Raw genomic sequence first — 25,653 nt, 5'->3', positions numbered from 1 at the left:
GGTAACCACAATATGACTGCTGATTATTAGGAGGCATGTATACTAATGACCATGGTGGATGGAGGGTGGATACTTGCTGAGTAAGAGCAGTATGTGTTTTACCCCCAGCCTTGTGACGCAAAGCCTAGGGCCATAGAGGATATAAATAGAACTTAGGACAGACAAACAGCAGAAACATAAACACACTGGCAAAAGAGCCTTTCTCAATCTAGGACAGAGCAAAAAGACAAAGACAAAAGAGTAATCTTCTCTTCAGTCCTCCTCCATCCCTCACCCGAACTGACATTGACCTGACAACAGAACCAATAGAGGATGAGATCAGAAAGGATAGGCTGGTGTTTGAGTTCCAGATCAGCTGGAGCTTTTAGCCAACTCTCCGAACGTTTGTCATGGAATAATAGTCTGGCAACCAGGTCATATTGGGATGGGTTGTGAGGTTGCCAGGTTGGATTCGGCTTATTGTAGCTCAACACCACAGAGCCTATTAAGGTTGGCAATGAAGGCCATGTTGGCCATAATCACCCCATCCATATGCACAGACCTCTCTCAGCCACAAGATCAAAGATCAAGATCAAAAGGGAAGGTGATGTGTGATGTGGAAATTAGCATTTGGCCGAGTGAGTGCTCTTCTCTTCAGAGAAATATGGGAAACATCACATCAAGAGGACACCACCCTGAATATGAGATTATTGATGATTGGTGATGGTTAAAAAAATTCATCCATCGTATTCGCTGACAGATACTGCATTGATGATATTGTATATTTTCGGGTTCTTCGAAACCAGCATTAATAACATAACAATTCTTCTAGATCTGAATGTTTATGCTTTCCTTGATCTATGAACTTGTACTCAAGTGTGAAAAATCCTTGAAATATCTTCATGACTATCCTTCCACTAGTAGATATAGGCCTTTTATGTGTATTATTCAAGCTGCATATTGGACCCTATTCCAGCTAAACTACTGAAAGAGCTGCTTCCTGTGCTTGGCCCTCCTATGTTGAACATAATAAATGGCTCTCTATCCACCGGGTGTGTACCAAACTCACTAAAAGTGGCAGTAACAAAGCCTCTCTTGAAAAAGCCAAACCTTGACCCAGAAAATATAAAAACTATATTGAATCTTCCATTCCTCTCAAAAATGTTCGAAAAAGCTGTTGCGCAGCAACTCACTGCCTTCCTGAAGACAAACAATGTATGCGAAATGCTTCAGTCTGGTTTTAGACCCCATCATAGCACTGAGACTGCACTTGTGAAGGTGGTAAATGACCTTTTAATTGCATCAGACCGAGGCTCTGCATCTGTCCTCGTGCTCCTAGACCTTAGTGCTGCTTTTGATACCATCGATCAACCACATTCTTTTGGAGAGATTGGAAACCCAAATTGGTCTACACGGACAAGTTCTGGCCTGGTTTAGATCTTATCTGTCGGAAAGATATCAGTTTGTCTCTGTGAATGGTTTGTCCTCTGACAAATCAACTGTAAATTTTGGTGTTCCTCAAGGTTCCTTTTAAGGACCACTATTGTTTTCGCTATATATTTTACCTCTTGGGGATGTTATTCGAAAACATAATGTTAACTTTCACTGCTATGCGGATGACACACAGCTGTACATTTCAATTAAACATGGTGAAGCCCCAAAATTGCCCTCGCTAGAAGCCTGTGTTTCAGACATAAGGAAGTGGATGGCTGCAAACTTTCTACTTTTAAACTCGGACACAACAGAGATGCTTGTTCTAGGTCCCAAGAAACAAAGAGATCTTCTGTTGAATCTGAAAATTAATCTTAATGGTTGTACAGTCATCTCAAATAAAACTGTGAAGGACCTCGGTGTTACTCTGGACCCTGATTTGATCATATTACTCCAGTGGTAGCCTCCCTACACTGGCTTCATGTCAAGGCAAGGGCTGATTTCAAGGTTTTACTGCTAACCTACAAAGCATTACATGGGCTTGCTCCTACCTATCTCTCTGATTTTGTCCTCCCGTACATACCTACACGTACGCTATGATCTCAAGACGCAGGCCTCCTAATTGTCCCTAGAATTTCTAAGAAAACAGCTGGAAGCAGGGCTTTCTCCTATAGAGCTCAATTTTGATGGAATGGTCTGCCTACCCATGTGAGAGACGTAGACTCGGTCTCAACCTTTCAGTCTTTACTGAAGACTCATCCCTTCAGTGAGTCATATGATTGAGTGTAGTCTGGCCCAGGAGTGTGAAGGTGAACGGAAAGGCTCTGGAGCAACGAACCGCCCTTGCTGTCTCTGCCTGGCCGGTTCCCCTCTTTTCACTGGGATTCTCTGCCTCTAACCCTATTACAGGGGCTGAGTCACTGGCTTACTGGTGCTCTTTCATGCTGTCCCTAGGAGGGGTGCGTCACTTGAGTGGGTTGAGTCACTGATGTGATCTTCCTCTCTGGGTTGACGCTCCCCCTTGGGTTGTACCGTGGCGGAGATCTTTGTGGGCTATACTCGGCCTTGTCTCAGGATGGTAAGTTGGTGGTTGAAGATATCCTTCTAGTGGTGTGGGGGCTGTGCTTTGGCAAAGTGGGTGGGGTTATATCCTTACTGTTTGGCCCTGTCCGGGGGTATCATCGGATGGGGCCACAGTGTCTCCTGACCCCTCCTGTCTCAGCCTCCAGTATTTATGCTGCAGTAGTTTTATGTGTCGGGGGGCTAGGGTCAGTTTGTTATATCTGGAGTACTTCTCCTGTCTTATCCGGTGTCCTGTGTGAATTTAAGTATGCTCTCTCTAATTCTCTCTTTCTTTCTCTCTCTCAGAGGACCTGAGCCCTAGGACCATGCCTCAGGACTACCTGGCATGATGACTCCTTGCTGTCCCCAGTCAACCTGGCCGTGCTGCTGCTCCAGTTTCAACTGTTCTGCCTATGGAATCCTGACCTGTTCACCGGACGTGCTACCTGTCCCAGACCTGCTGTTTTCAACTCTCTAGAGACAGCAGGAGTGGTAGAGATACTCTTAATGATCGGCTATGAAAAGCCAACTGACATTTACTCCTGAGGTGCTGACTTGCTGCACCCTCGACAACTACTGTGATTATTATTATTTGACCATGCTTGTCATTTATGAACATTTGAACATCTTGGCCATGTTCTGTTATAATCTCCACCTGGCACAGCCAGAAGAGGACTGGCCACCCCTCATAGCCTGGTTCCTCTCTAGGTTTCTTCCTAGGTTTTGACCTTTCTAGGGAGTTTTTCCTAGCCACAGTGCTTCTACATCTGCATTGCTTGCTATTTGGGGTTTTAGGCTGGGTTTCTGTACAGCACTTTGAGATATCAGCTGGTGTACGAAGGGCTATATAAATACATTTGATTTGATTTGATTCTGTTCTGCCCGTACGCTAGGCTACCAGGATGTATATAGAAAATGACTCACTAAAATATGAACTTCTATATGCCAAACTAAACAAACCCGGTTGAGTGAAAAAAAGAGGGGATACAATACTTCAGAGTGAGATACAACTCAGATAAAGAAGGCAAGAGGGAGAAATGCAAGGAAGAAAACTTAAAGAACGAGACAACGAGAGTAGAATACCCAAGGGGTGCTGTAGTCTAGAATAGTCCATGTTGCTGTTCTATTTCGTGTAAGACAAATGGGTGAGTGACAGGGTGAGATGGTCTGCAGTGCTGCAGGGCTGCAGAATGAGATGTTTCAGTCCAGAACTGTCAGTCTGCCTTACAGACTGTAGGACTTATGCACCCTGCTGCTAATGTTAAGGTGGGATACTACGACTATATACATCAACCTTACCTAACACACTGAACCCACTGCAATTTGCATACCGCCTAAAGAGTTCCACGGACAACAAAATCGCAATTTCGCTGCACTCTGCCCCATCCTAGACAAGAGGAATACCATCATTATGCTCAGTGCCCTGGGTCTGAACCCCTCCCTCAACAACGAGATCCTGGACTTCCTGACGTTTGTTTTGGACTTCGGTAAGGGCTTCGGGCATACACATTGTTTTCTACAGACCAACTAAAGTCAATAGCTGAAGTCATTTGCCAAAGTCTACGTCCTTTCGTCAGTGATTGATCAACAGTAGAGATTATTCAATTATTCAAAAGTCTTTGTTGTGATTCAATGAGAGATGATGCACATTTTTTTTCATTGAGAAATACTGCACCAAACACCTTAGTTAGATCTAAAATTGTGTGACTAAGTTCTCCTTGGCAAAAACGTCAAAATTAATGACACATTTCTTGAATTATCTTATATTCATTCTGACTATTTTGAGGAAGTGTATACTGGCTATGGCGTCTCAGAATGGACAAAGAGTACTATTGCCGCTTTTTCTGCAAGCACACTTGTTCGGTTCGCTTAACCGACTTCGGCTAGGTGCCAGCCGAACTGACACCTTTAGAGACTGTTTGCACTCTCCACACATCCAACCTTTACACACAAGCACACACACACACACACACACACACACACACACACACACACAACCACAAATAAACACACACACAAGCACACACAAGCACACACACACACACACACATACACGCACCAGACAACATCAAATAAACACACACAAACACACACATAGACCAGACAACCACAAATAAACACACACACATGCACTCACACAGAAACACACACACACATACAAACCACAGTTGACCAGCAGGGGGAGAGAGTGAGCATGACCATCTCCTGTTCAACCTGCTGATTCTCTCTCAGACTGGAAGCAGTCTTCTCTGCCTTATCAGCAATGGAATAAAACAACATTAATTATAATCCAAACATTATGATCTGATGGTAAAGACCACCGTAAACTCCCTGTGCCACAGTCTCTCTATGGTATTGCAATGATCATGTAAATACTGTAATGAGTACTCAATCTGCAGTGTTCGGATAAAAAGCTGTGTGGGTATTACCATATTCCTTGTGGCCTCTATCTTTCTGCTCCCCTAACAAGCAGGGGATATGAAAGCAGCTCAGACTGAGACTAAAGGGCTGTGTGTCGTTGTGCCTTGAGCTAGCCTTAACTGGATGGCACTGAAATGCTGGAACAAAAGCTGTAGCTCTGTAGCAACCCAGAGACTCTGAGAGACACAAGCAGATCACCACCACCACTCACCACGGGCCAGTCCCTTCTCCTAGCATACCACATGTTAGTATTCTGCAGGGCCCTGGCCTGTGCATAGCAGAGGGTACTGAGGGGGACTCAGCGACCCCCTGGTGGTGAGGGGGGCTGAGGAGCAGCAAGGAGACATTATGGGTGCTGGGAGGGGTTGAGGGAGTGCTAAAAAAAAAGTGCCATCTAGAACCTAAAAGGGTTCTTCGGCTGTCTCCATAGGAAAACCCTTTGAAGAACCCTTTTTGGTTCCATGTAGAACCCTTTTTTCTTTTCATGCAAAACCCTTTCCACAGAGGAAAGGAACCAAAAAAGGTTTCTCCTATTGGGACAGCCGAAGATCCCTTTTGGAACAATTTTTTTCTAAGAATGTAGGGGTGTACAAACTGCTCTCAACCTCGAGATTCAGAAAAATATTTTTCCTTTAAAGCTGTGATGCGCAGCTCCCTTAACTAGTGGTTCTGAATACATAGAGCCACCTGCCACTTGAAACAGTTCAAACTGTTTCCATTCCATACCACCACAATGAAAACCCATTATGATAAACCTCCACACAATCTCCAGAAAAGTGCAGAGCTCAAACGAAATCCTCGCTAGGAATCATTGGAAGTGAGTGACCTCATAGAGAGGTATACTTTGTAATGGTAAACACAAAATGCTAGAGAAATGAGATTAAGTGAACCCAGCTCAACAATCCACTATTCACCGTCTCATAATGCTGAAAGGCTGAACAATCCAATAAGAGCTCATTGTGGGCTTGTCTTTAAGGGGTGATACACTCTACAGACTCCCTGACACTGACACACATACTTATTGCAGAGCACATCTATCAGACTAGAATGGGTAGATGTTCAGGTAAACAAACAACTAAGCTTGATTCACACTGTATGGCAGTCCTGAACAGTACTATAATGGCTTGGATATCTTCTTTTCACATTGTCCTTTACAGCACGGTTCCAGCATATCCTGTCCAGCCCAGCACAGCTCCTCTGTGCTTGATTTGTGAAAATGGTACTTGTTTAATTAGATTATATTTTTCATTTAACTTGGCATGTAACGCCTGTCTTCGGAAGGAGTTGACCAAAGCGTAGTGTGAAAAGTGTTCATGATATCAAAACACACTCGAACAAAGTAACAAACCGAAAGTGAACAGCTCTGTCAGGTAACAGACACTAAACAGAAAATAACTACGTGGGTGTTTGGAAAAAGGCTGCCTAAGTATATATATTTTTAAAACTTTTATTTAACTAGGCAAGTCAGTTAAGAACACATTCTTATATTCAATGATGGCCTAGGAACAGTGGGTTAACTGGGGCAGAATGACAGACTTGTACCTTGTTAGCTCAGGGGTTTGAACTTGCAACCTTCTCAGTTACTAGTCCAACGCTCTAACCACTAGGCTACCCTGCCGCCCCAAGCATGATTCCCAATCAGAGACAATGATAGACAGCTGCCTCTGATTGGGAACCACACTCGGCAAAAAACAATGAAATAGAAAACATAGAATGCCCACCCCAAATCACACCCTGACCTAACCAAATAGAGAAATAAAGCTCAGGTCAGGGCATAGTAACTAGGCAAGTCAGTTAAGAACAAGTTATTTTTTTCAATGATATCCTAGGAACAGTGGGTTAACTGCCTTGTTCAGGGACAGAACAACATATTTTTACCTGTTAGCTCAGGACTTGATCTTGCAACCTTTTGGTTACTAGTCCAACACTCTAACCACTAGGCTAACCTGCCTCCCCACATTAGATTAGATAACCAGGCATGTCACTGATTCATTATATTCCTGGTTTCTCTCAGCTCCCATCTGAACCAGCTCAGGATGAAACATGATGGTTAACTGACTCTAACCCTATTGAACAATGGCACACCCTCGGAGGTCAAATCTCACTTTCTTCTCCTCCTACTCTCCAGCACAGAAACATTTAGTCTCCTAAACTCTTGAGCTCATTTGACAAATTGGACAAACAATTCCTTTAGGATAGGATGTTTGACTGATTCCCTCACAGTTCTTACTGTCAGTTGCTTTCTCGTTCTCCATCTCCCCCTCTCTCTTTTTCTCTCTCTCAGTCGATCTCTCTCTTTCCATCTCACATTTTCAATTCTCTCTCTCTCTCTCTCTCTCTCTCTCTCTCTCTCTCTCTCTCTCTCTCTCTCTCTCTCTCTCTCTCTCTCTCTCTCTCTCTCTCTCTCTCTCTCTCTCTCTCTCTCTCTCTCTCTCTCTCTCTCTCTCTCTCTCTCTCTCTCTCTCTCTCTCTCTCTCTCTCTCTCTCTCTCTCTCTCTCTCTCTCTCTCTCTCTCTCTCTCTCTCTCTCTCTCTCTCTCTCTCTCTCTCTCTCTCTCTCTCTCTCTCTCTCTCTCTCTCTCTCTCTCTCTCCCTCCCTCCCTCCCTCCCTCCCTCCCTCCCTCCATCTGTGGTGCGAGTGTGACGCACGGAGGAAGGATGCAAACAGCCAGTGTGTCCCGCTGTCCGTCCGACAAAACAGGTCATTTACCAAATCCCTATTGACTGCTGCTCCAGTTGCCATGGAGAAAGAGGGGTTGAGTGGGATGGGGAGAGAAGAATCAGTTACTCCCCAAAGTGTTTCTCTCATAGGCTGGCAGTGGTGGACCTGTGGTGCTGAGGAGCGGAGTGGTTGCGACAGTACCAAACTACCGCTGCTGCCCTCACCATTTCTATTCCAGGAAAAGGAAACAAGGCCAGCCAAGGAGACCGTGATAAGGTCCCTGGCTGAATGTCCAATTAAGAAGGCCGCTGCTGTTCTGTCACTGCTGGTGGTGGTGCAAAGTCTATCCTGAATGTAGTAGAAGTCATTTGGAATCAGGCCTGAGACCCCAACTGTCATCCACGGACCTTGAAGACGTCCTCTCAGCGTAATCGTTAAGACATTGGATTGGAAAATGGGAAACCTGGGTTCCATCCCCATTGGTTCAATTTACACAGCCAGTCAGACAGCACACTCACCTCCACACACTGCCCCTTTTCTTCAGGTAGATTGGCCTGAGACCAGGCTGTGATTGTGGGAGGCCTACCTGCCACCTGCGGGTTTGTAGCTGTCAACGTTCTCAGCAAAGAGTCATCTTGGAAGTTTGGTTATGAGATACAATGACGCTGGCTGCTGTTTGTGGATGCACTCTCTTACACCTGAATAAATCAGACAGGGGCCTTACAGACTGAATCCTATTGCTATCTACCTCATAACAACAAGCAGTATTTGCTACATGCAGTGAATAGTTGAGTCAACTCTGAATCCCCTTGAGGTATCCTACAAAGAACTGGGTTAGGTAAGATTGAAATGCGAAACACATTCTGCTATTGAGGTCATTATGACCAGTGGTATGTGAAGCAAGGACATTGGCGTTTTCCTTAGGAAACAATCCCACCCATTCAGGTCATACAGTTAGACATGTTTCATCACACGCGTCAGTTATTCAAGCGCATCACCTCTATCACTGGTAAAGTTGTTTGAATAACTGGTAAAGTTATTTTCTTGCTGATGTAAGGAATCATTAGAAATTGTCACAAAATTCAATGAGGGTCACGCCATGGGTTCATAGAAATAGGTCATGATTAATGAATAACAGCCATATCAATCGTAGGAGAGCACATTCATTGATAACATCAGCATACCACCCTGCATACCACTGCTGGCTTGCTTCTGAAGCTAAGCAGGGTTGGTCCTGGTCAGTTCCTGGATATGAGACCAGATGCTGCTGGAAGTGGTGTTGGAGGGCCAGTAGGAGGCACTCTTTCATCTGGTCTAAAAATATATATATCCCAATGCCCCAGGGCAGTGATTGGGGACACTGCCCTGTGTAGGGTGCTGTCTTTCGGATGGGATGTTAAACAGGTGTCCTGACTCTCTGAGGTCATTAAAAATCCCATGGCACTTATTGTATGAGTAGGAGTGTTAACCCCGGTGTCCTCGCTAAATTCCCAATCTGGCCCTCAAACCATCACGGTCACCTAATAATCCCCAGTTTACAATTGGCTCATTCATCCCCCTCCACTCCCCTGTACCTATACCCCAGTTCATAGCTGCAAATGAGAACGTGTTCTCAGTCAACTTACCTGGTAAAATAATGGATAAATAAAAAATATCAGTTCTCTATAATAGAATCAATGGCCCGATTAATGCCAATAGTTGTAGGTAAGTTCTACTCCGCTCACAACAGTGCTTATTCACAGTAGCCACACACAACCCTAAGACACACATGTTTGTTTTACTATCCTTGTGGGGACCAAACGATTGATTCCCATTCAAAATCCTATTTTCCTAACCCTTAAAATAACCTTAACCCTAACCCTAAACTTAACCCCTAAATCTAAAATAGCCTCTCTCCCTGTGTGTAACAGTGAAATGTCCCCACTTGTCCGAATTGTCCTTGTTTTACTATCCTTATGATGACTTCTTGTCCTCACAAGGTTAGTAAAGCCCCCCCCCCCCCCCCCCCCCCCCCCCCCCCCCCCCCCCCCCCAAAAAAAATAACACACACACACACATATACAAATACACTGAAGATTGTATTTCAATGTGTTTCATTGACACCGTCAGTTCTCAGGCTGATGAACCACTTGCCTCCAGCTATGAACAACTCAATATTAGCTGGTAGTACGACATGATGCTTCTGCTCAGCCTGTGAGGCTTGGTTGGTGTGAACCGCCATAAACATCTGTGCCTCACAGTACTGCTGTACTGATCCATCTCTTTTTCCTATCATACGCACTCCCGTCTCCTACTTCGCTACTCCTCTCTACTCCTGTTGCCACAGCAACACAGCACTCCTCTTCGTGTCTCGCTCACATCACATGCTCCCATTAAAAACCATCTCCAAGGGAGAAGAGAGAAAGAGAGGTGCACATTATGTTATACCGGTATCAACACATTCTAAATGTAATAGAATCAAGCAGGATAATATCAGACAGACAGACAGACAGACAGACAGACAGACAGACAGACAGAGACAGACAGACAGACAGACAGACACAGGTAGGTGGGTCGGGCTCACCTCACAGTTGCGTCCGGTGGAGCCGGAGGTGCAGGTGCAGCTGTAAGCCCAGGTGTTGGGCAGAGTGTCCTCTGTCTCCGGGTCGGAGGGCTGGGCCGAGCAGGCGCCTCCGTTGAGACAGGGCCGTCCCTCGCAGGGGTCAGGCAGGGGAGTGGCCTGGGTGGGGTCAGCCTCAACCGGGGCAGCAGCCTCCGGAGCAGGTGGCTCCAGATCAAGAGGGGAGGAGAGACCCCCAACCCCGGCACTCAGCAGAAGCAGGAGTAGGTACAGGGGGCGCTGCGTGGGCACAGGCATCCTCATATTCTCTTATGTATGTTTATCCCTTATTTGTCTCTTGCTCTCTGTTCCTCTTAGCTCTGGCTTAGTGAGTAAGCTGCTGGTCGCTCTGCTATCTCGGTGTGTTGATGAGGGAGCTGAATGGAGAGTGTGTGAATGTAAGAAGCAGGCTGGTAGGGATGCTGTAGATTGGCTGTGTGCACTGCTACTGAGCGAGAGAGCTGACTGGCTGATGAGGAGACTGAGGAAGGGGGCTAGCTACCGCCCCAGCTCTGATTCATAGTGACGACAGGTGATGACACACTAGGTCTCTCTCTCTCTCTATCTATCTCACACACGCGCACATACAAACACACAGAGCAGCGCACATATGTGCAGAAGCACATAAAGTCTACACTTGTTGTATTCGGCGCATGTGGCAAATAAAGTTTGATTTGATTTTGACATGGACGCACGCACACAAACACACCTTAGTTGGAAACTCATCATTCATGACCTCCTTGGAGCTGGGGGGGGGGGGGGGGCTATTCCACATCACATTCATAGAAAACAGATGGCCATTTCTGCTAGTTTTACCACAGAGTTTCAGCTAAATAAAGCTGGTCACAATTCACATTTGGAATGATGCAGAGTATTTGCTGCACCACATAAGAGACATTCCACAGTGGAACTGGGAACAGATCTCCATCTGCTACACTGGAATCAGAGCAATAATCCAACTGACAAGCTCTTTGAAAACCAAAAATTAAGAAGAACAAATCTTGGTACAATGACTCAATAATCCATGCATTCTGGAAATGCTATTAAGTCCAAAACTTACGGGCGGAGATAGAAACTTGGCTGTCAGAAGTATTACAATGAAAATGTACTTCTAGTCCGTCTGTTTGCATATTTCAAGAGATGTCATATGAGGGTGCAGTGAGATACCCGATGGTTTGGACGATACTCTTCCTGTCAATTACCTTGAAAGAAACGTATACTTAAAAACTTGAAATCAACCAATCCTCGATAAGACAATGGAAAAATCATATGCTTCAATATCTAAATATTGAAAGACCGTGGGCGATAGAGATGAACGCAATTGAGGACGTGGTGGAGAGTAGTGCAGGCACTGGAGATAGGGGTGAGAGTAGGTGGGTCTGGGCAGGTGTGACGCTGTTGATGTTTGTGTTCGTCTGTATGTTGTCTTTTGTACGTGTATGTTTTGTACAATCGTGGCCAAAAGTTTTGAGAATGACACAAATATTAATTTTCACAAAGTCTGCTGCCTCAGTTTGTATGATTTACATATACTCCAGAATGTTATGAAGAGTGATCAAATTAATTGCAATGAATTGCCAATTATTTGCCATGCAAATTAACTGAATCCCAAAAAAACATGTCCACTGCATTTCAGCACTGCCACAAAAGGACCAGCTGACATCATGTCAATGATTCTCTTGTTAACACAGGTGTGAGTATTGACAAGGACAAGGCTGGAGATCACTCTGTCATGTTGATTGAGTTCCAATAACAGACTGGAAGCTTCAAAAGGAGGGTGGTGCTTGGAATCATTGTTCTTCCTCTGTCAACCATGGTTACCTGCAAGGAAACACATGCCGTCATCATTGCGTTGCACAAAAAAGGGCTTCACAGGCAAGGATATAGCTGCCAGGAAGATTGCACCTAAATCAACCATTTATCGGATCATTAAGAACTTCAAGGAGAGCGGTTCAATTGTTGTGAAGAAGGCTTCAGGGCGCCCAAGAAAGTCCAGCAAGCGCCAGGACCGTCTCCTAAAGTTAATTCCGCTGCGGGATAGGGGCACCACCAGTACAGAGCTTGCTCAGGAATGGCAGCAGGCAGGTGTGAGTGCATCTGCACGCACAGTGAGGCGAAGGCTTTTGGAGGATGGCCTGGTGTCAAGAACGGCAGCAAAGAAGCCACTTCTCTCCAGACAAAACATCAGGGACAGACTGATATTCTGCAAAAGGTACAGGGATTGGACTGCTGAGGACTGGGGTAAAGTCATTTTCTCTGATGAATCCCCTTTCCGATTGTTTGGAACATCCGGAAAAAAGCTTGTCCGGAGAAGACAAGGTGAGCACTACCATCAGTCCTGTGTCATGCCAACAGTAAAGCATCCTGAGACCTGAGAAAGAATGGTACGAATACATCCTCCGAGAGCAACTTCTCCCAACCATCCAGGAACAGTTTGGTGACGAACAATGCCTTTTCCAGCATGATGGAGCACCTTGCCATAAGACAAAAGTGATAACTAAGTGGCTCGGGGAACAAAACATCGATATTTTGGGTCCATGGCCAGGAAACTCCCCAGACCTTAATCCCATTGAAAACGTGTGGTCAATCCTCAAGAGGCGGGTGGACAAACTAAAAACCCACAAATTCTGTCAAACTCCAAGCATTGATTATGCAAGAATGGGCTGCCATCAGTCAGGATGTGGCTCAGAAGTTAATTGACAGCATGCCAGGGTGGATTGCAGAGGTCTTGAAAAAGAAGGGTCAACACTGCAAATATTGACTCTTTGCATCAACTTCATGTAATTGTCAATAAAAGCCTTTGACATTTATGAAGTGCTTGTAATTATACTTCAGTATTCCATAGTAGCATCTGACAAAAATATATAGACACTGACACAGCAAACTTTGTGGAAATTAATATTTGTGTCATTCTCAAAACATTTGGCCACGACTGTATTGTTTAAAAAAATACATTTTAAATCGTACAAAAAAAGGAACCAGAGCAATAATCAAAACTATACACCCTCTCTTCAAATACTCTCAATTGCTAAGCAACCAGTTTCCATGGCGATCCCGAGGGGACCTGTACACTTGACAGGCATTATAGCTGTAATGTCAGCGACTCTTATTATTTCTCTTCATCACCTTCAGAGGTGAGCCCAGAGGTCAGTTCATTCTCCACCCAACCATGAACTGCCTCTGATGTGAATTACATCTCACCCTGCTCTTACACCAAACTCTGCCTATGAATGGTTCTAAACACCTTCAAGGTGAAATAAAACCTTAGCAAGTTGCAAGAATCTAATTAAACAACTTTGCATGATAAATATAAAAGAACGGTTATGAGTCTTTTAATGATCTTCAAATACCTTGATGAAATACCATTCAATCAGGATCTTATAACATCATAACTGTAAAAGCTCAGGAGTTTTAGATTATGTCCCAAATGGTACCCTACTACTACCTACACTACCGTTCAAAAGTTTGGGGTCAGTTAGAAATGTCCTTGTTTTTGAAAGATTTTATTTTTTTTGTCCATTAAAATAACATCAAATTGATCAGAAATACACTGTAGACATTGGTAATGTTGTAAATGACTATTGTAGCTGGAAACAGCTGACTTTTTTATGGAATATTTACATAGGCCCATTATCAGCAACCATCACTACATGCATCCCGGAATCGCCTCTTCACTGTGACCATGCGGTGTGGTCGATATAACGCATGGTGGTCGTGAAAAGCACGTCAGCCCTCCGCTGAGTCCCAACTCTCTATTTCCATAATGAGTCGTCGCACAGGCCAGTAAATCTGTCAGCTCAACCACTTTACTCATCTCACAGAGAGAGCCAGGTACTGTAGCCAACTTATCTGCTTGCATGCTTTAAAAAATATAAAAGGTAGAGAAGGTTATGGAGTTACTGGTTCTGGCAGTATTGTATGTAACCATACATGACTCAATATAACTGGGATTCTGACCCGTCATGGTGGTGCAATCCCTTCACTGACAAGGCCCTATCAATAAGCTATCTAATGAGGACTTATTGGCACATTAGACTTTCAATGGTGCCCCAGGACAGACTAAATGTAAGTCTGATTTAAGTTGTGAATAATTATCTTTGTAGTTGACTGCAAAGGACACTTGGACTGTAGAGAAGAAAATAAAAAAAACATTTATTCAGTGGGATCCATTTATTGGCCATGTAGTGATATCACTTGGCAAAGACATTTCTAACTCATTCCATTATGCAACAAATGATGCAGAACTTAAGGCAGCATTGAGTGTGTGCTACAGGTGAAACTGTAGCACAGCAGTGGAACCAATGCTTATTTGCTGTATCTCCAAAGCCTCACTACCCACTTCCCCAAACCTTACAATAAAAAGATTGCCGTTTTGAAACTGCAGTAAAAGTGTAGTAACTGCAGTCTGTGGTATTCTGGACACAGTAATTGCAGAATAACTAGTTATACTGCACTAGAACTGCTAAATTACTGCAGTAAATTTTGTACAGTATTTGCAGCATACTGCAGTTATACTGCACTTGAACTATTTATACAACAGTGTACTGCAGTTTCAAGGCACTCTGAATGCAATCTTTATTTCGTAAGGGAAGAGGTTAGACTCAGCCTGCTGGGGTAGGAAAGGAAAACAAATTCCTCTGGAGGTGACATTCAAGACACCTCTCGGCCTGTCCCCTAGCCATCTCCCTGGCCGTGACCCTACTCTATGGTCTCAGGAAGAGTAGGGATATGCAAAAAAAAAACATTTCCAATTCACACATGTATAAATACACACTTGTACATGTGTTAAAAAAAAAAAAAAAAATTATACTGTATATCTCAGTTATGTTATGTCCAATTCCATGTCCCTCAGAACATTAATGGTTCTAAAAAAAATACAAAATAAGTGAAGTTACCTATAATGAGGACAATTCAAAAACATACATTTTACAGTGCAAGTTAATATATACACACACACACTCAGTTCATACGCAAGACCTTTGTCCACCAGTCACTGAAACATCAACCCTTCCAAGTGCTCCTCTTAATAAACCATGACATAGAATTGGTAGGGTCAGTGGTAATCAACTGTTAATATAAATTTGGTATGTTTTAAATCAAGCAACTCCTACCCCCATTGATCACCTCCAAGACTATCTCAGTCAGTCAGATCCACAGAATGAAGGATGAAAGGAAGAACAGGAGGATGGATTAAATAAAGAGAACACAGATGAGTCAAACAGTTACTTTATTTTATGTTCAGGTAAAAACATTAACCTGATGCAGTAAATTATTGCAGATCTTAGAAACCAGCACATGAACGATTGGGCCAGGAGAGAATTGAGTGGAGCCCTCCCCTGGCCACAGACTGCAGGTGCACAACAAGGTTTGTTCCAAGCCAGCAGCCAAAAAAAAAGACAGGAAGAAGAAATTGAAAATTAAAAAAAGGTGAAGCAGACATCCCCACCTCAAACCGGGCATGAAACTGCATATAAACTCTTATTCCATAAATGAACTTGAAATGCTATCTGGCCGTGAAACGATAAAATGAGTCCAGCCAAATGGGTGCGCTCAGCTACAATAGGGATTGGGGGGGGGTCTCAGAGCTTGGCCTAAGCCAGTCAGTCTGTCAGAGCGCACTCCCTCAGCGTCCATCTGAGACACACTACTACTATCAAAGTGAGAGCAAAAAGTAAGTTAACTTATTCAACACACTGGATAACTCTTATCATGTTTGAGCTGAAGCTCTTTGTAATTATAGACCAGAACAATTTCAACTTGGGGAGAAAAAAAAAAAAAAAAAAAAATATATATATATATATATATATATATATATATATATATATATATATATATATATATATATATATATATATAAAAAAAGCTGTCATCACTACCCGCAGTCAACCAACTCCAACTCTCATTTCCAAAAAATGTATATGCAAACACACACAAAAGGAGGGGAAGCAGAACCAAAATGCAACAAACTGGGGCCGGGCCGTATAATACAGGAGAACAGAATGGAAAACAGACAAACTGAGGGGGAAAGGAGACATGAGAACAAAGAGCTATTCTATCAAATGTGTAGAATGAGCAGTCTGGAATTTTTTTCTGTACAAATTATCTTTGGAGCTAAAGTGAACCTAGCTTGCTCTATGGACCTCCACCACAGACATTCACCACTGAGGAAACATCCCTTTAAATATCACACAGCAACGCATTTTAAAATGTAACTCAAGTTTTTTTTTTCCTTCTTGTTTTTTTTAACATTACTCAACTGATAATTTTTTTGTTTTGTTCTGTGAGTCATTTAAACAGCTTTTTTTGTAGGAGACAGGGGCAGCAAATATATAACTCAAGTCCTTCTTCAATTTCTGCAAGCTGTGTTCTCTAACAAGAAGGCTGTACACACTTGGCCTTGATGTAGGTGATTACAAAAAGAAAAACTAAAAAGGAAGTCATGATTTCATCAGTTTGCTGTAGAAGGCATTTTGAATGGGAGAGACTGCGAGATCAGGACAGGTGGAAGGACTGCTGGCCCTCACGGGCCGCAATCAACAGTTTCTTGCGCATTATCTCGATGCTGGAGTAGTCAGGCAGCTTCAGGTAGTTGACACAGGTCATAACCGACGGCAGGAAGTCGTCCGGGTTCTCCGTCGACTCAAATGTCTTCCGCACGATTGTCAGCGGCGGGTTCAGACTACGGAAACCTGGAGGGAAAGAGGTGGCATGATCAGAATCAGATCAAAACTGCCATGGCTGGATTTGTCTGTCGACAGTTTGTTGTCTTGTCCTATTCTCTGTACTTGAGGTCTGATATTTTCATGTGCATTTGTGGGTTTCCAGTAGAGTGAGCAGTGTCACATTCATTTATTTACTAAGTGCATGAGGGTACGACATAACTACAGCATCAGTTAAAGTGCATTGCACACTGAAAACATGTCACCCAAAGTGTGGGATTGTTCAATTCTCAAATCGGAGAATGGGACCACTCAACTTCGGAGCACAACAAATCTTTAAGTGTGTATGGTGAGTATGTATCCATGACCACTCACCTCCAACAGGCAGCCTTGGGCTTCCTGTTACAAATTGCAGGAAAAGTCTCTGCTGCTCTGCATCGAAACTGCTGAGCACGTCAAACAGGAACCTCACAGCACGACTGTGGAGAAAAACAGACAAAACGTCAAACCACTGCACTCTGACAAGTCCTAAACATGACAGACACTAAGTGTAGGTCTGGTCAGAGCTCTGGTCGGTGGAGTAACTCACCTGTCATGCGTGTAGCCGTGGTCGGGACGACAGCACTCCATCAGGGTCTTGACGTCCCAGGTCTCGGACTTGCTGCCACAAAGCAGCTGATCCAACTACAGGAGGAAGGAAGAGCAAAGAGGGGGTTGGCAACGTGACATCCTGAAGATAACCAAGCACCTAAATAATTGCCTTTTGGGATTATTGATAGCAGTACTCACCTCTTCAGGGTAGAAATACTGCAAGTGATGCAGGGGGAAGACTGACTCAAACCCTTCCCTGAAAGATTCAAACTGCCGGGACACACCTTCATTCATCGTCCAGTAGACCACCAGCTGTGGAGAGAATGGGACCAACGGTCAGCTCCATAAGGAGGTGGACACTGGTTTGTGGAGAGTCTATGTAGGAGCGATGTAAGTGTGTGTGCACAAGCTACCCACCCTGAGGTACTCCTCCAGATTGTAGATGGTGACAGGGATGTCCTTGCCTCCCTTCTTCAGCTCAATGTTGGGGAAACCGGGGAGGGTAAAGTCCAGGCCCAGATCCTCCACAGAGCAGCCGTTCATGTTGAGACTCTCCAGCGCCTGCTGCAGGGTCTCCCTCGTCTGGGAGGAAACAGGCCTTTTATTAATATGGGGAACGTAACATGAAAAGCATCATCAATCTGATAGGGAGGGGCCATAACGGTTTCACACTCCACCAAGCACTCTCCTTAGCAAAACATCACTGACACTTGAGTACAGCTGCAAATTCTGACACATTAAATTTACGTGTGGACTGCAGACCCCTTTGCGCAGTGCGTGGGGAGAGCCACTAAGCGGATGTCTATTGGAGTGTAAATCAAGCCTTACTAAAGCTACCACTATGAACCCCATCTCTGAGAAAGACCTCCATAAGAATATCCAAGTTCTCATCACCAAAGACAAATTGTAATGACTGAGGTTAGCTGCATCTGGGGAGGTTGTGTATCGGGGACTGACTTGGGAGCGGTCCTGCTCCAGCCTTCTCTTCTGGCGGATGATGTCCTCCAGGTGCTGGATGGACTTGGCCACGCCCGGGTCGATGTTGATCAGGTCGTGGGAGCTGATGGACGTCTCGTGCCGCAGCATCCACTTGTAGAAGGGCAGCCCCAGGGGCAGGTCCAGCTGGGAGGGAGACAGGTGTTAGATCAGCAGAGGGCTCCCTACTGAGAGGTTCAGGTAAGTGTACAATTCTGCTTGAAAGGTGAGAGCATGTAGGAGGGCTTTAGAAGAGGGGAGTTAAAGTAGGAGCACAGAAAAAATTAATATACAAATCACCCAAATACAAATCATCCTTATTCTGGCAAACAGGGCTTAAGGAAAGTAATGTAAGTGTAAAATCCACTCCAAAACAACTAAAAGTGAAGGTCTAGAAGCATTAGCAGTGTAGACTACACAGAGACTGGTCCACTGGTCAGAGGTACAAAGTGTTACTGTTTACCAGTCTGAAGTCCATTATAGCCTTGGCCATCAGCTTGCCCAGGAAGCGGAACTTCATCTTGATTTTGGCGATGTGTGCCGGTTTGGTTGTCCTGCCAAAGGGAACGGCAAACAGCCCTCTGGAGCTGAACATGTACTTGGTCCCTTCTTGGCTTCCTGGGAGAAGAGGAAATTTAGGGAGAGGAAGAGTTGTTCCAATGTAGGTCTCTAAGACAAGCTACTCAGCAATGATCCGTCCTCTTTAGGAGCCCATATCTCCGCATGTGACTTAACAGCTGCCACCATGGCACATCTTGGAAAACTGTAGGAGAGCCTTTATATCTAAAATAAATCATATATTTCTGTCCAAATTACATTTTGTTGTTTGTTGCAGAAATCACTTCTAAAATTATTTTAGGAGCTCCTATTTAGAGACAAATATATTCCCCAGAGGGTTGGAGTAGAAAGTTACCTTTTGGGTTGGACAGGGCGACCTCCTCACCCCTCCACAGCCCGAGGTCGGCCCTCTGCAGCTCCTGGGAGACCAGGGCGTAGAACTCCAGGGTGGGACCCAGCCCTGTGCCCACCTGACAGAAGGACAGAGACCGGGGGAGTAAGGGAGAGCGAGAAAGAAAGAGGCAGGAGAGCGATGGAGCTTCTAAGTCTAGGATCATGTTCAAAATCTACCCCACCAAATGACTCCATGTTCTGTGGTACCTTATGAGAGGGACAAACTCAAAATGGAGGTGATTGAACAGTGCTCTGTAATTAGGGTGTGAACGCGTGTACTGTACCTCGTTCTCATACTGGATCTCCAGCATGGCTCTGGAGCTGCCAAGGTCCTGCATCACTGACTCCGCCTGCTTCAGCAGCTCCTCACGGTTTATCGTTCGCTAGAGACAGGGGGAAGAGCAGAAATGAGGAGTTAGTGAAAAGACAAACAGGAGTCAGTAGAGTACAAAAAGCAGGCTGGATATTTAATTGGTGATGTCCACTCCTCTTGGCTACACTTATTAAACCGATTCCAGAAAGGCATACATCGAGTCGATTAGGTGACATTACACCAAAATATTCAACACCTTTTTTCTGTCGAGGCGGGGCGCCACACGGCTGTCCTGGGAATCTGACTGGTTGATCTCAGGATTGGTGTCAAGGAGGCGCTGCATGGCCCGGTCGCGGTCAAAAGCAGTCACATAGAAGAGCATCTGCCGTGTGTCGAATGGGAAGAAGAAGGGACTGGGGAGAAGGGAGTAACAATGATAGTTGGTCAAAATGCAAAGCATCTATGTACTCACCGGACAGTTTATTAGGTACACCCATCTACACTGAACAAAAATATAAAACGCATCATGTTAAGTGCTGGTCCCATGTTTCAAGAAAAATTGTTAACACATTTGTTCACATCCCTGTTCGTGACATAATCCATCCAGCCGACAGGTGTGACATATCAAGAAGCTGATTAGACAGCATGATCAGCACACAGGTGCACCTTGTGCTGGGGACAATACAAGGCCACTAAAATGGGCTGTTGTCACAACACCAGATGTCAAGTTTTGAAGGAGCATTGACATGCTGACTGGAGGACTGTCCACCAGAGCTCTTGCCAGAATTTCTTTACCGTAAACCTCCATCCTTTTAGAGAATTTGGCAGTACGTCCAACTGGCCTCAATGGCAGACTGTGTAACCACACCAGCCCAGGACCTCCACATTTGGATTCTTTACCTGCAGGATCGTCAGACCAGCCATCCGGACAGCTGATGAAACTGTGGGTTTATATAACCAAATTCTTTGCACAAACTGTCAGAAACAGTTTCAGAGAAACTCATCTGCGTGCTCACCAGGATCTTGACCTGACTGCAGTTCGGCGTCTTAAACTTCAGTGGGCATATGCTCACCTTCGATGGCCCCTGGCACGCTAGAGAAGTGCGCTTCATGCATGAATCCCGGTTTCAACTGTACCAGGCAGATAGCGTGTATGGTGTCGTGTGGGCAAGCAATTTGCCGATGTCAACGTTAGGAACAGTGCCCCATGGTGGCAGTGGGGTTTTGATACTGGCAGGCATAAGCTACGGACAACGAACACAATTTTATCGATGGGAATTTGAATGCAGAGGTACTGTGATGAGATCCCAAGGCCCAGTGTCGTGCCATTTACCCACCACCATCACCTCATGTTTCAGCATGTTAACCTCTCTGGGATACGTGGGATGCTAGCAAATGCAGAGCGCCAAATTCAAATAAATTCCTATAAAAATCAAACTTTCATGAAATCACACATGTAGCTTTAATTTGGTATCTTACACGTTGGCTGGATTCACAACATGTCAGATTTCAGAAAGGCTTTTTGGCAAAAGCAAACAATGCTATTATCTGAGCATAGCACCATAGTAAACAAGAAAACATTTCAACCCTGCAGGCGCAACACAAAACGCAGAAATATATAAATCATGCCTTACCTTTGACGAGCTTCTTCTGTCAGCACTCCAATATGTCCCATAAACATCACAAATGGTCCTTTTGTTTGATTAATTCCTTCCATATATATATCCAAAATGTCCATTTATATGGCGCGTTTGATCCAGAAAAATCACCGGTTCCAACTAGCGCAACGTGACGACAAAATATCTCAAGTTACCTGTAAACGTTGCCAAAACATTTTCAAACTACTTTTGTAATACAACTTTAGGTATTTTTTAAAGTAAATAATTGATCAAATTGAAGACAGGATGATCTGTGTTCAATACAGGAAGACAAACACAAGCATGCGTTCTGGTCTTGAACCTCTATCAAACAGTACACATGAAGAGACACTTGTTGAAGATGGCCATACTTCTTCATTACACAAAAGGAATAGCCTCAACAAATTTCTAAAGACTGTTGACATCCAGTGGAAGCGGCAGGAACTTTAAGCAAGTCCCTTTGAAATCTGGAATCCCAATGAAACCTCATTGAGAGGGTGAACTCAAAAACAAAACCTGAATGTTTGTCCTCTGGGTTTCGCCTGCTACATAAGTTCTGTTATGCTCACAGACATGATTCAAACAGTTTTAGAAACTTCAGAGTGTTTTATATCCATATCTACTAACAATATGCATATCTTATCTTCTGGGGATGAGTAGCAGGCAGTTGAAATTGGGCATGCTTTTCATCCAAAATTCCAAATACTGCCCCCTATCCTAGAGAAGTTAATGCACATGTCGCGAGGATCTGTACACACTTCCTTGAAGATGAAAATGGCCCAGTTCTTCAATGGCCTGCATACTCACCAGACATGTCACCCATTGGGCATGTTTGGTATGCTCTGGAATGATGTGTATGACGGCGTGCTCCAAATCCTGACAATATATCCAGCAACTTCGCACAGCCATTGAAGAAGAGTGGGACAACATTTCACAATCAGACTGAAATTCTATGTGAAGGAGATGTCGCACTGCATGAGGCAAATGGTCACACCAGATCCCGACTGGTTCTCTGATCCACACAACTACCTTTTTTCTTTAAAAGGTATCTGACCAACAGATCTGTAATACCAATCATGTGAAATCAATAGATTATGGCCTAATGATATTTTTTTAATTGACCGATTTCCTTATATGAACTGTAACTAAGTAAAAACTTTGAAATTGTTGCATGTTGCATTTATATTTTTAGTCAGTGTAGTACCAGGTCTGACCCTTCTTTGCCTCCAGAACAGCCGGAATTCTGTGGGCCATTCTACAAGGTGTCAGGAAACTTTCCTGGTGCGATGGCATCCCGCAGTTGCTTCAGAATGGAAGGCGGTGCATTCATGCGAACAGCCCAATCCATCTCATCCTAAAGACGCTCTATTGGGTTGAGGCCACTCAAGTAAAGTGAACTTGCTCTCATGTTCCAGGCTGCTTTTCCACTCAATTGTCCAGTGTTGGTGATCGCGTACCCACTGGAGCCAATTCTTGTTTTTAGCTGATTGGAGTGAAACCCGGTGTCTGCTACAATAGCCCATCCGTGACAAGGATTAACAAGGTGTGCACCACTACTGGTCCACTTGTGGCTTGCCTGTTTGCACGATTCTTGCCATTCGCCTTCGACCTCCCGTCCGGTTTTCGCTGAAAGGAAAGCCATTAACTGGACGTTTTTTTGTTCATCGCACAATTCTTGGTAAACCCTAGACACTGTCTTGGGTGAAAAGCCGAGGAGTGCGGGGTTTGAGATATTGGATCCGGTGCACCTGGCACAGACAATCATACCACACTCACTTAGAATGGGCAAAAAAAGTGACCTAATGTTCAATCAAACAGTAACTGAATGCCTCGATGCCTGCTTTATATAGTTGGCGACGTGACTCCCTGTGTGTAGGCGCGATCCATTTTCGTGGAAGAGGTGGTGTACCTAATAAACAGGGCAGTAAGTATATATATATATATTCAGTTGCTTATGTGGGGTTAACCTTGGGCCTGGAAGAGAAAATTGAAGTCTCAGTTTACTTCCTGAATTGAAATGGAATTGTCCCCAACCTTGGTCTAGACATGCGGTTTGAGGACATTGCATTAGTGAATACTCAGTCAAATATTCAAGAAAAGCTAGGGCAGGTTTTTGTGGGTGTTTATGAGCTGAAAAGTAGTTACCAGGTCTTGCCGAGCTCTGTGAGCCAGGTGGGGATGTTGCCGGTCATGATGACCAGAGGGTCCTGCAGCTGTCGGTTGGCCTTGGCTGTCAGCTTACTGTTGATGAACTCACTGGTGGGGATGATCTCCTTAGAAACAGCATTCTGAAAAAAACAACCTCAGTCTACTGGAAATACAACAGTGCCCCTTCTCTGATGCAAAGAAACAGGGGGCTAGGTTGTTTGAATGCAAAAAGGACCATTATTTTGGGCAACTGTGTGCACTAAGACAGCTGTCTAGCTATCAGACAGTTATAGTCATATGGTACATTGTGGTTTACCTTCTACAAGCGCACAAAGACTATAAAGATATCTTTAGCATTATGTTGAACATGACAGACAGAGGGCAGACATACAGGCTTGAGTCACAAATGGCAACATATTCCCTACATGGTGGACTACTTCTGACCAGATCCCTATTGGTCCTGGTCAAAAGTAGTGCATTATAAAAAGGTTATAGGGTGCCTTCTGGGAGTTCAGTTGTTCAGTTAGTGCCAGTATCTGCGGGCTGGAGAGGGGATAGGACAGGCTACTCACGTCGTACAGGTAGAACCAGTAACTACTAATGGAGTGCAGCACCCTCAGCAACAGGTTGACATCCAGAGACGGGTCGTCGAAGGTGATGCTCTCTGGGGGTTCTGACATGAGGTACATCTCCAACGGGCTGGCCACGCTGGGACACACGCCGTCTGGGAGAGGAGAGAGCAAGTCAGGGTCATAATTCGTGCACACTGTAGCAAAACGTTTTGCAATGGGAAACAAAAACAAGCGTTTCTTATTGGACAAGGGCAGGTAGTCACTTGTTCGTCCTTTTATTCCGTTTTGTGGCCAATGAATACGACACAGATGTGGTAGCTAAACTAACATGATACAATGTATAGTATGAGATAAGGATTTGAATGGACAGATTTAGTGTAGGTTAAAGAATGGTCAAATATCCTATGTAGTGCACTACTTTCAAAGTAATAGGGTGTCATTTGAGACTGTAAAAGCCCTTTGGCCAGGGGGTTAGTGCAAAAGCAAAGATTTGGAAATACATTTGATTAATTGATTAGACTGACCATATCTGTGGGTTTGTGTGAAGAGGTCATCTCAGGTCACTAATTCAGACGGTACAAAAAAATAAGTAAATTCAACAGTCACTAAGCACCGGCCCAGAATTTTGGGCACACTGATGGATAGCAACTGTAGTCCAACACCTCGGACAAGCTCATGTTTAAAACCCTTGGAAGCCATGGAGGGCTATGATTGTTTTTATTTTAACTATGATACATGAAATTTAGAGCGTGTTGTAATATTTTTCGAAAGCAAAATTATACTGAGGTTACATTACATTACATTGTTTGCTCGCTAGCAACGTACTAGACCATTCGGAGGAGCAGAAGGGAAATATATATTTTTTGCACCAATCTCCGATAGTGTAACGACACTGATCGGCTACCATATGGGGCCAAAAGTGTTTATTGGGATCTCTTCTTGAAGATAGTGGTTTCCTTATGTTTTGATCGCATACAGACCCTTCACCAGTGGTTTAAAGACAATGTTACATATAGGGTTAATATAACTGGTTCTCCAAATGCATGTTAGCTAGCTAAGTTGGCTATATTCAAAGAAAATAATGCTAATCTGCTGTTGGCATTAGCCAACAATTAAGAGAGCACTTGGCAGAAAAAGTAAGAAAGCTCAGGAAAAACATTGACACATTTATCCTCTTATTTTTGTTGCCACAAAACGATCTCCATATTTCCATGGGTTACCTTCAGATGAGTCCCATGATACTCGTGGGGGTCGTAGAGCAAAACAGAGAACATCCTCGTGAGTCATCTTTCCACTACAGACGTTTTCATGAGAAGACCAATTTTCTGGTTGGAAAAGCACCGCTATAACTCAGCCAACTTCCATCGCAGATGCGGAAGGACGACATGGGCAGATAAGGTGGATTTAGACGCAGCCCAAAAAAAAACCCAAAACATATCTAGCTTAAACTGACATGTCGATGGGGATTCTTAATTGTTTAATTTTGTTTTACTTAGATTGACGCACGGGTTCGGAAATAGACTTAAGGATTAAAAACAGTTTGAGGGGTTTTCTCTTGTGGTTTGAAAGATTAATTGGGCTTCGTGAAAATGTTGACCGAGGCAAGGCTTAGCGAAGGGTCTGTTAACTTGTTTCAAACAGAAGAAGCAGGTCA

The 25,653-nt window shown here is 44.2% G+C and overlaps 2 protein-coding genes across 5 annotated transcripts in view; both read right to left on the bottom strand.

Annotated features, from left to right (window-relative positions):
• The window catches only part of LOC110507622 (delta and Notch-like epidermal growth factor-related receptor), a 67,891-nt gene extending 57,267 nt beyond the window's left edge, over nt 1-10,624 (bottom strand). For both annotated transcript variants that reach the window (XR_005040015.1, XM_036965222.1), the window contains exon 1: nt 10,118-10,624. Coding sequence is in view for 1 of the 2 variants with exons in the window: in XM_036965222.1 (XP_036821117.1) it covers nt 10,118-10,417 (300 nt within the window). In the remaining variant the exon portion in view is untranslated. The remainder of the gene's footprint in view (nt 1-10,117) is intronic.
• A 5,762-nt stretch (nt 10,625-16,386) lies between these two features.
• The window catches only part of LOC110507608 (E3 ubiquitin-protein ligase TRIP12), a 44,422-nt gene continuing 35,155 nt past the window's right edge, over nt 16,387-25,653 (bottom strand). For all 3 annotated transcript variants that reach the window (XM_021587704.2, XM_021587706.2, XM_021587705.2), the window contains exons 31-42: nt 24,000-24,151; nt 23,425-23,567; nt 19,899-20,055; nt 19,614-19,712; nt 19,292-19,406; nt 18,842-18,996; nt 18,361-18,525; nt 17,821-17,985; nt 17,602-17,715; nt 17,402-17,496; nt 17,188-17,291; nt 16,387-16,842 (exon numbers count right to left, since the gene is read on the bottom strand). In XM_021587704.2, coding sequence (XP_021443379.1) covers nt 16,646-16,842; nt 17,188-17,291; nt 17,402-17,496; nt 17,602-17,715; nt 17,821-17,985; nt 18,361-18,525; nt 18,842-18,996; nt 19,292-19,406; nt 19,614-19,712; nt 19,899-20,055; nt 23,425-23,567; nt 24,000-24,151 — 1,661 coding nt within the window. In that variant the 3' untranslated portion in view covers nt 16,387-16,645. The remainder of the gene's footprint in view (nt 16,843-17,187; nt 17,292-17,401; nt 17,497-17,601; nt 17,716-17,820; nt 17,986-18,360; nt 18,526-18,841; nt 18,997-19,291; nt 19,407-19,613; nt 19,713-19,898; nt 20,056-23,424; nt 23,568-23,999; nt 24,152-25,653) is intronic.

This window comes from Oncorhynchus mykiss, chromosome 27, assembly GCF_013265735.2.
Source record: "Oncorhynchus mykiss isolate Arlee chromosome 27, USDA_OmykA_1.1, whole genome shotgun sequence".
In the NCBI taxonomy this organism is placed as follows: domain Eukaryota; kingdom Metazoa; phylum Chordata; class Actinopteri; order Salmoniformes; family Salmonidae; genus Oncorhynchus; species Oncorhynchus mykiss.
The sequence above is the reverse complement of the archived record's forward strand: the minus strand, read 5'-3'. Positions and strand labels throughout refer to the sequence as shown.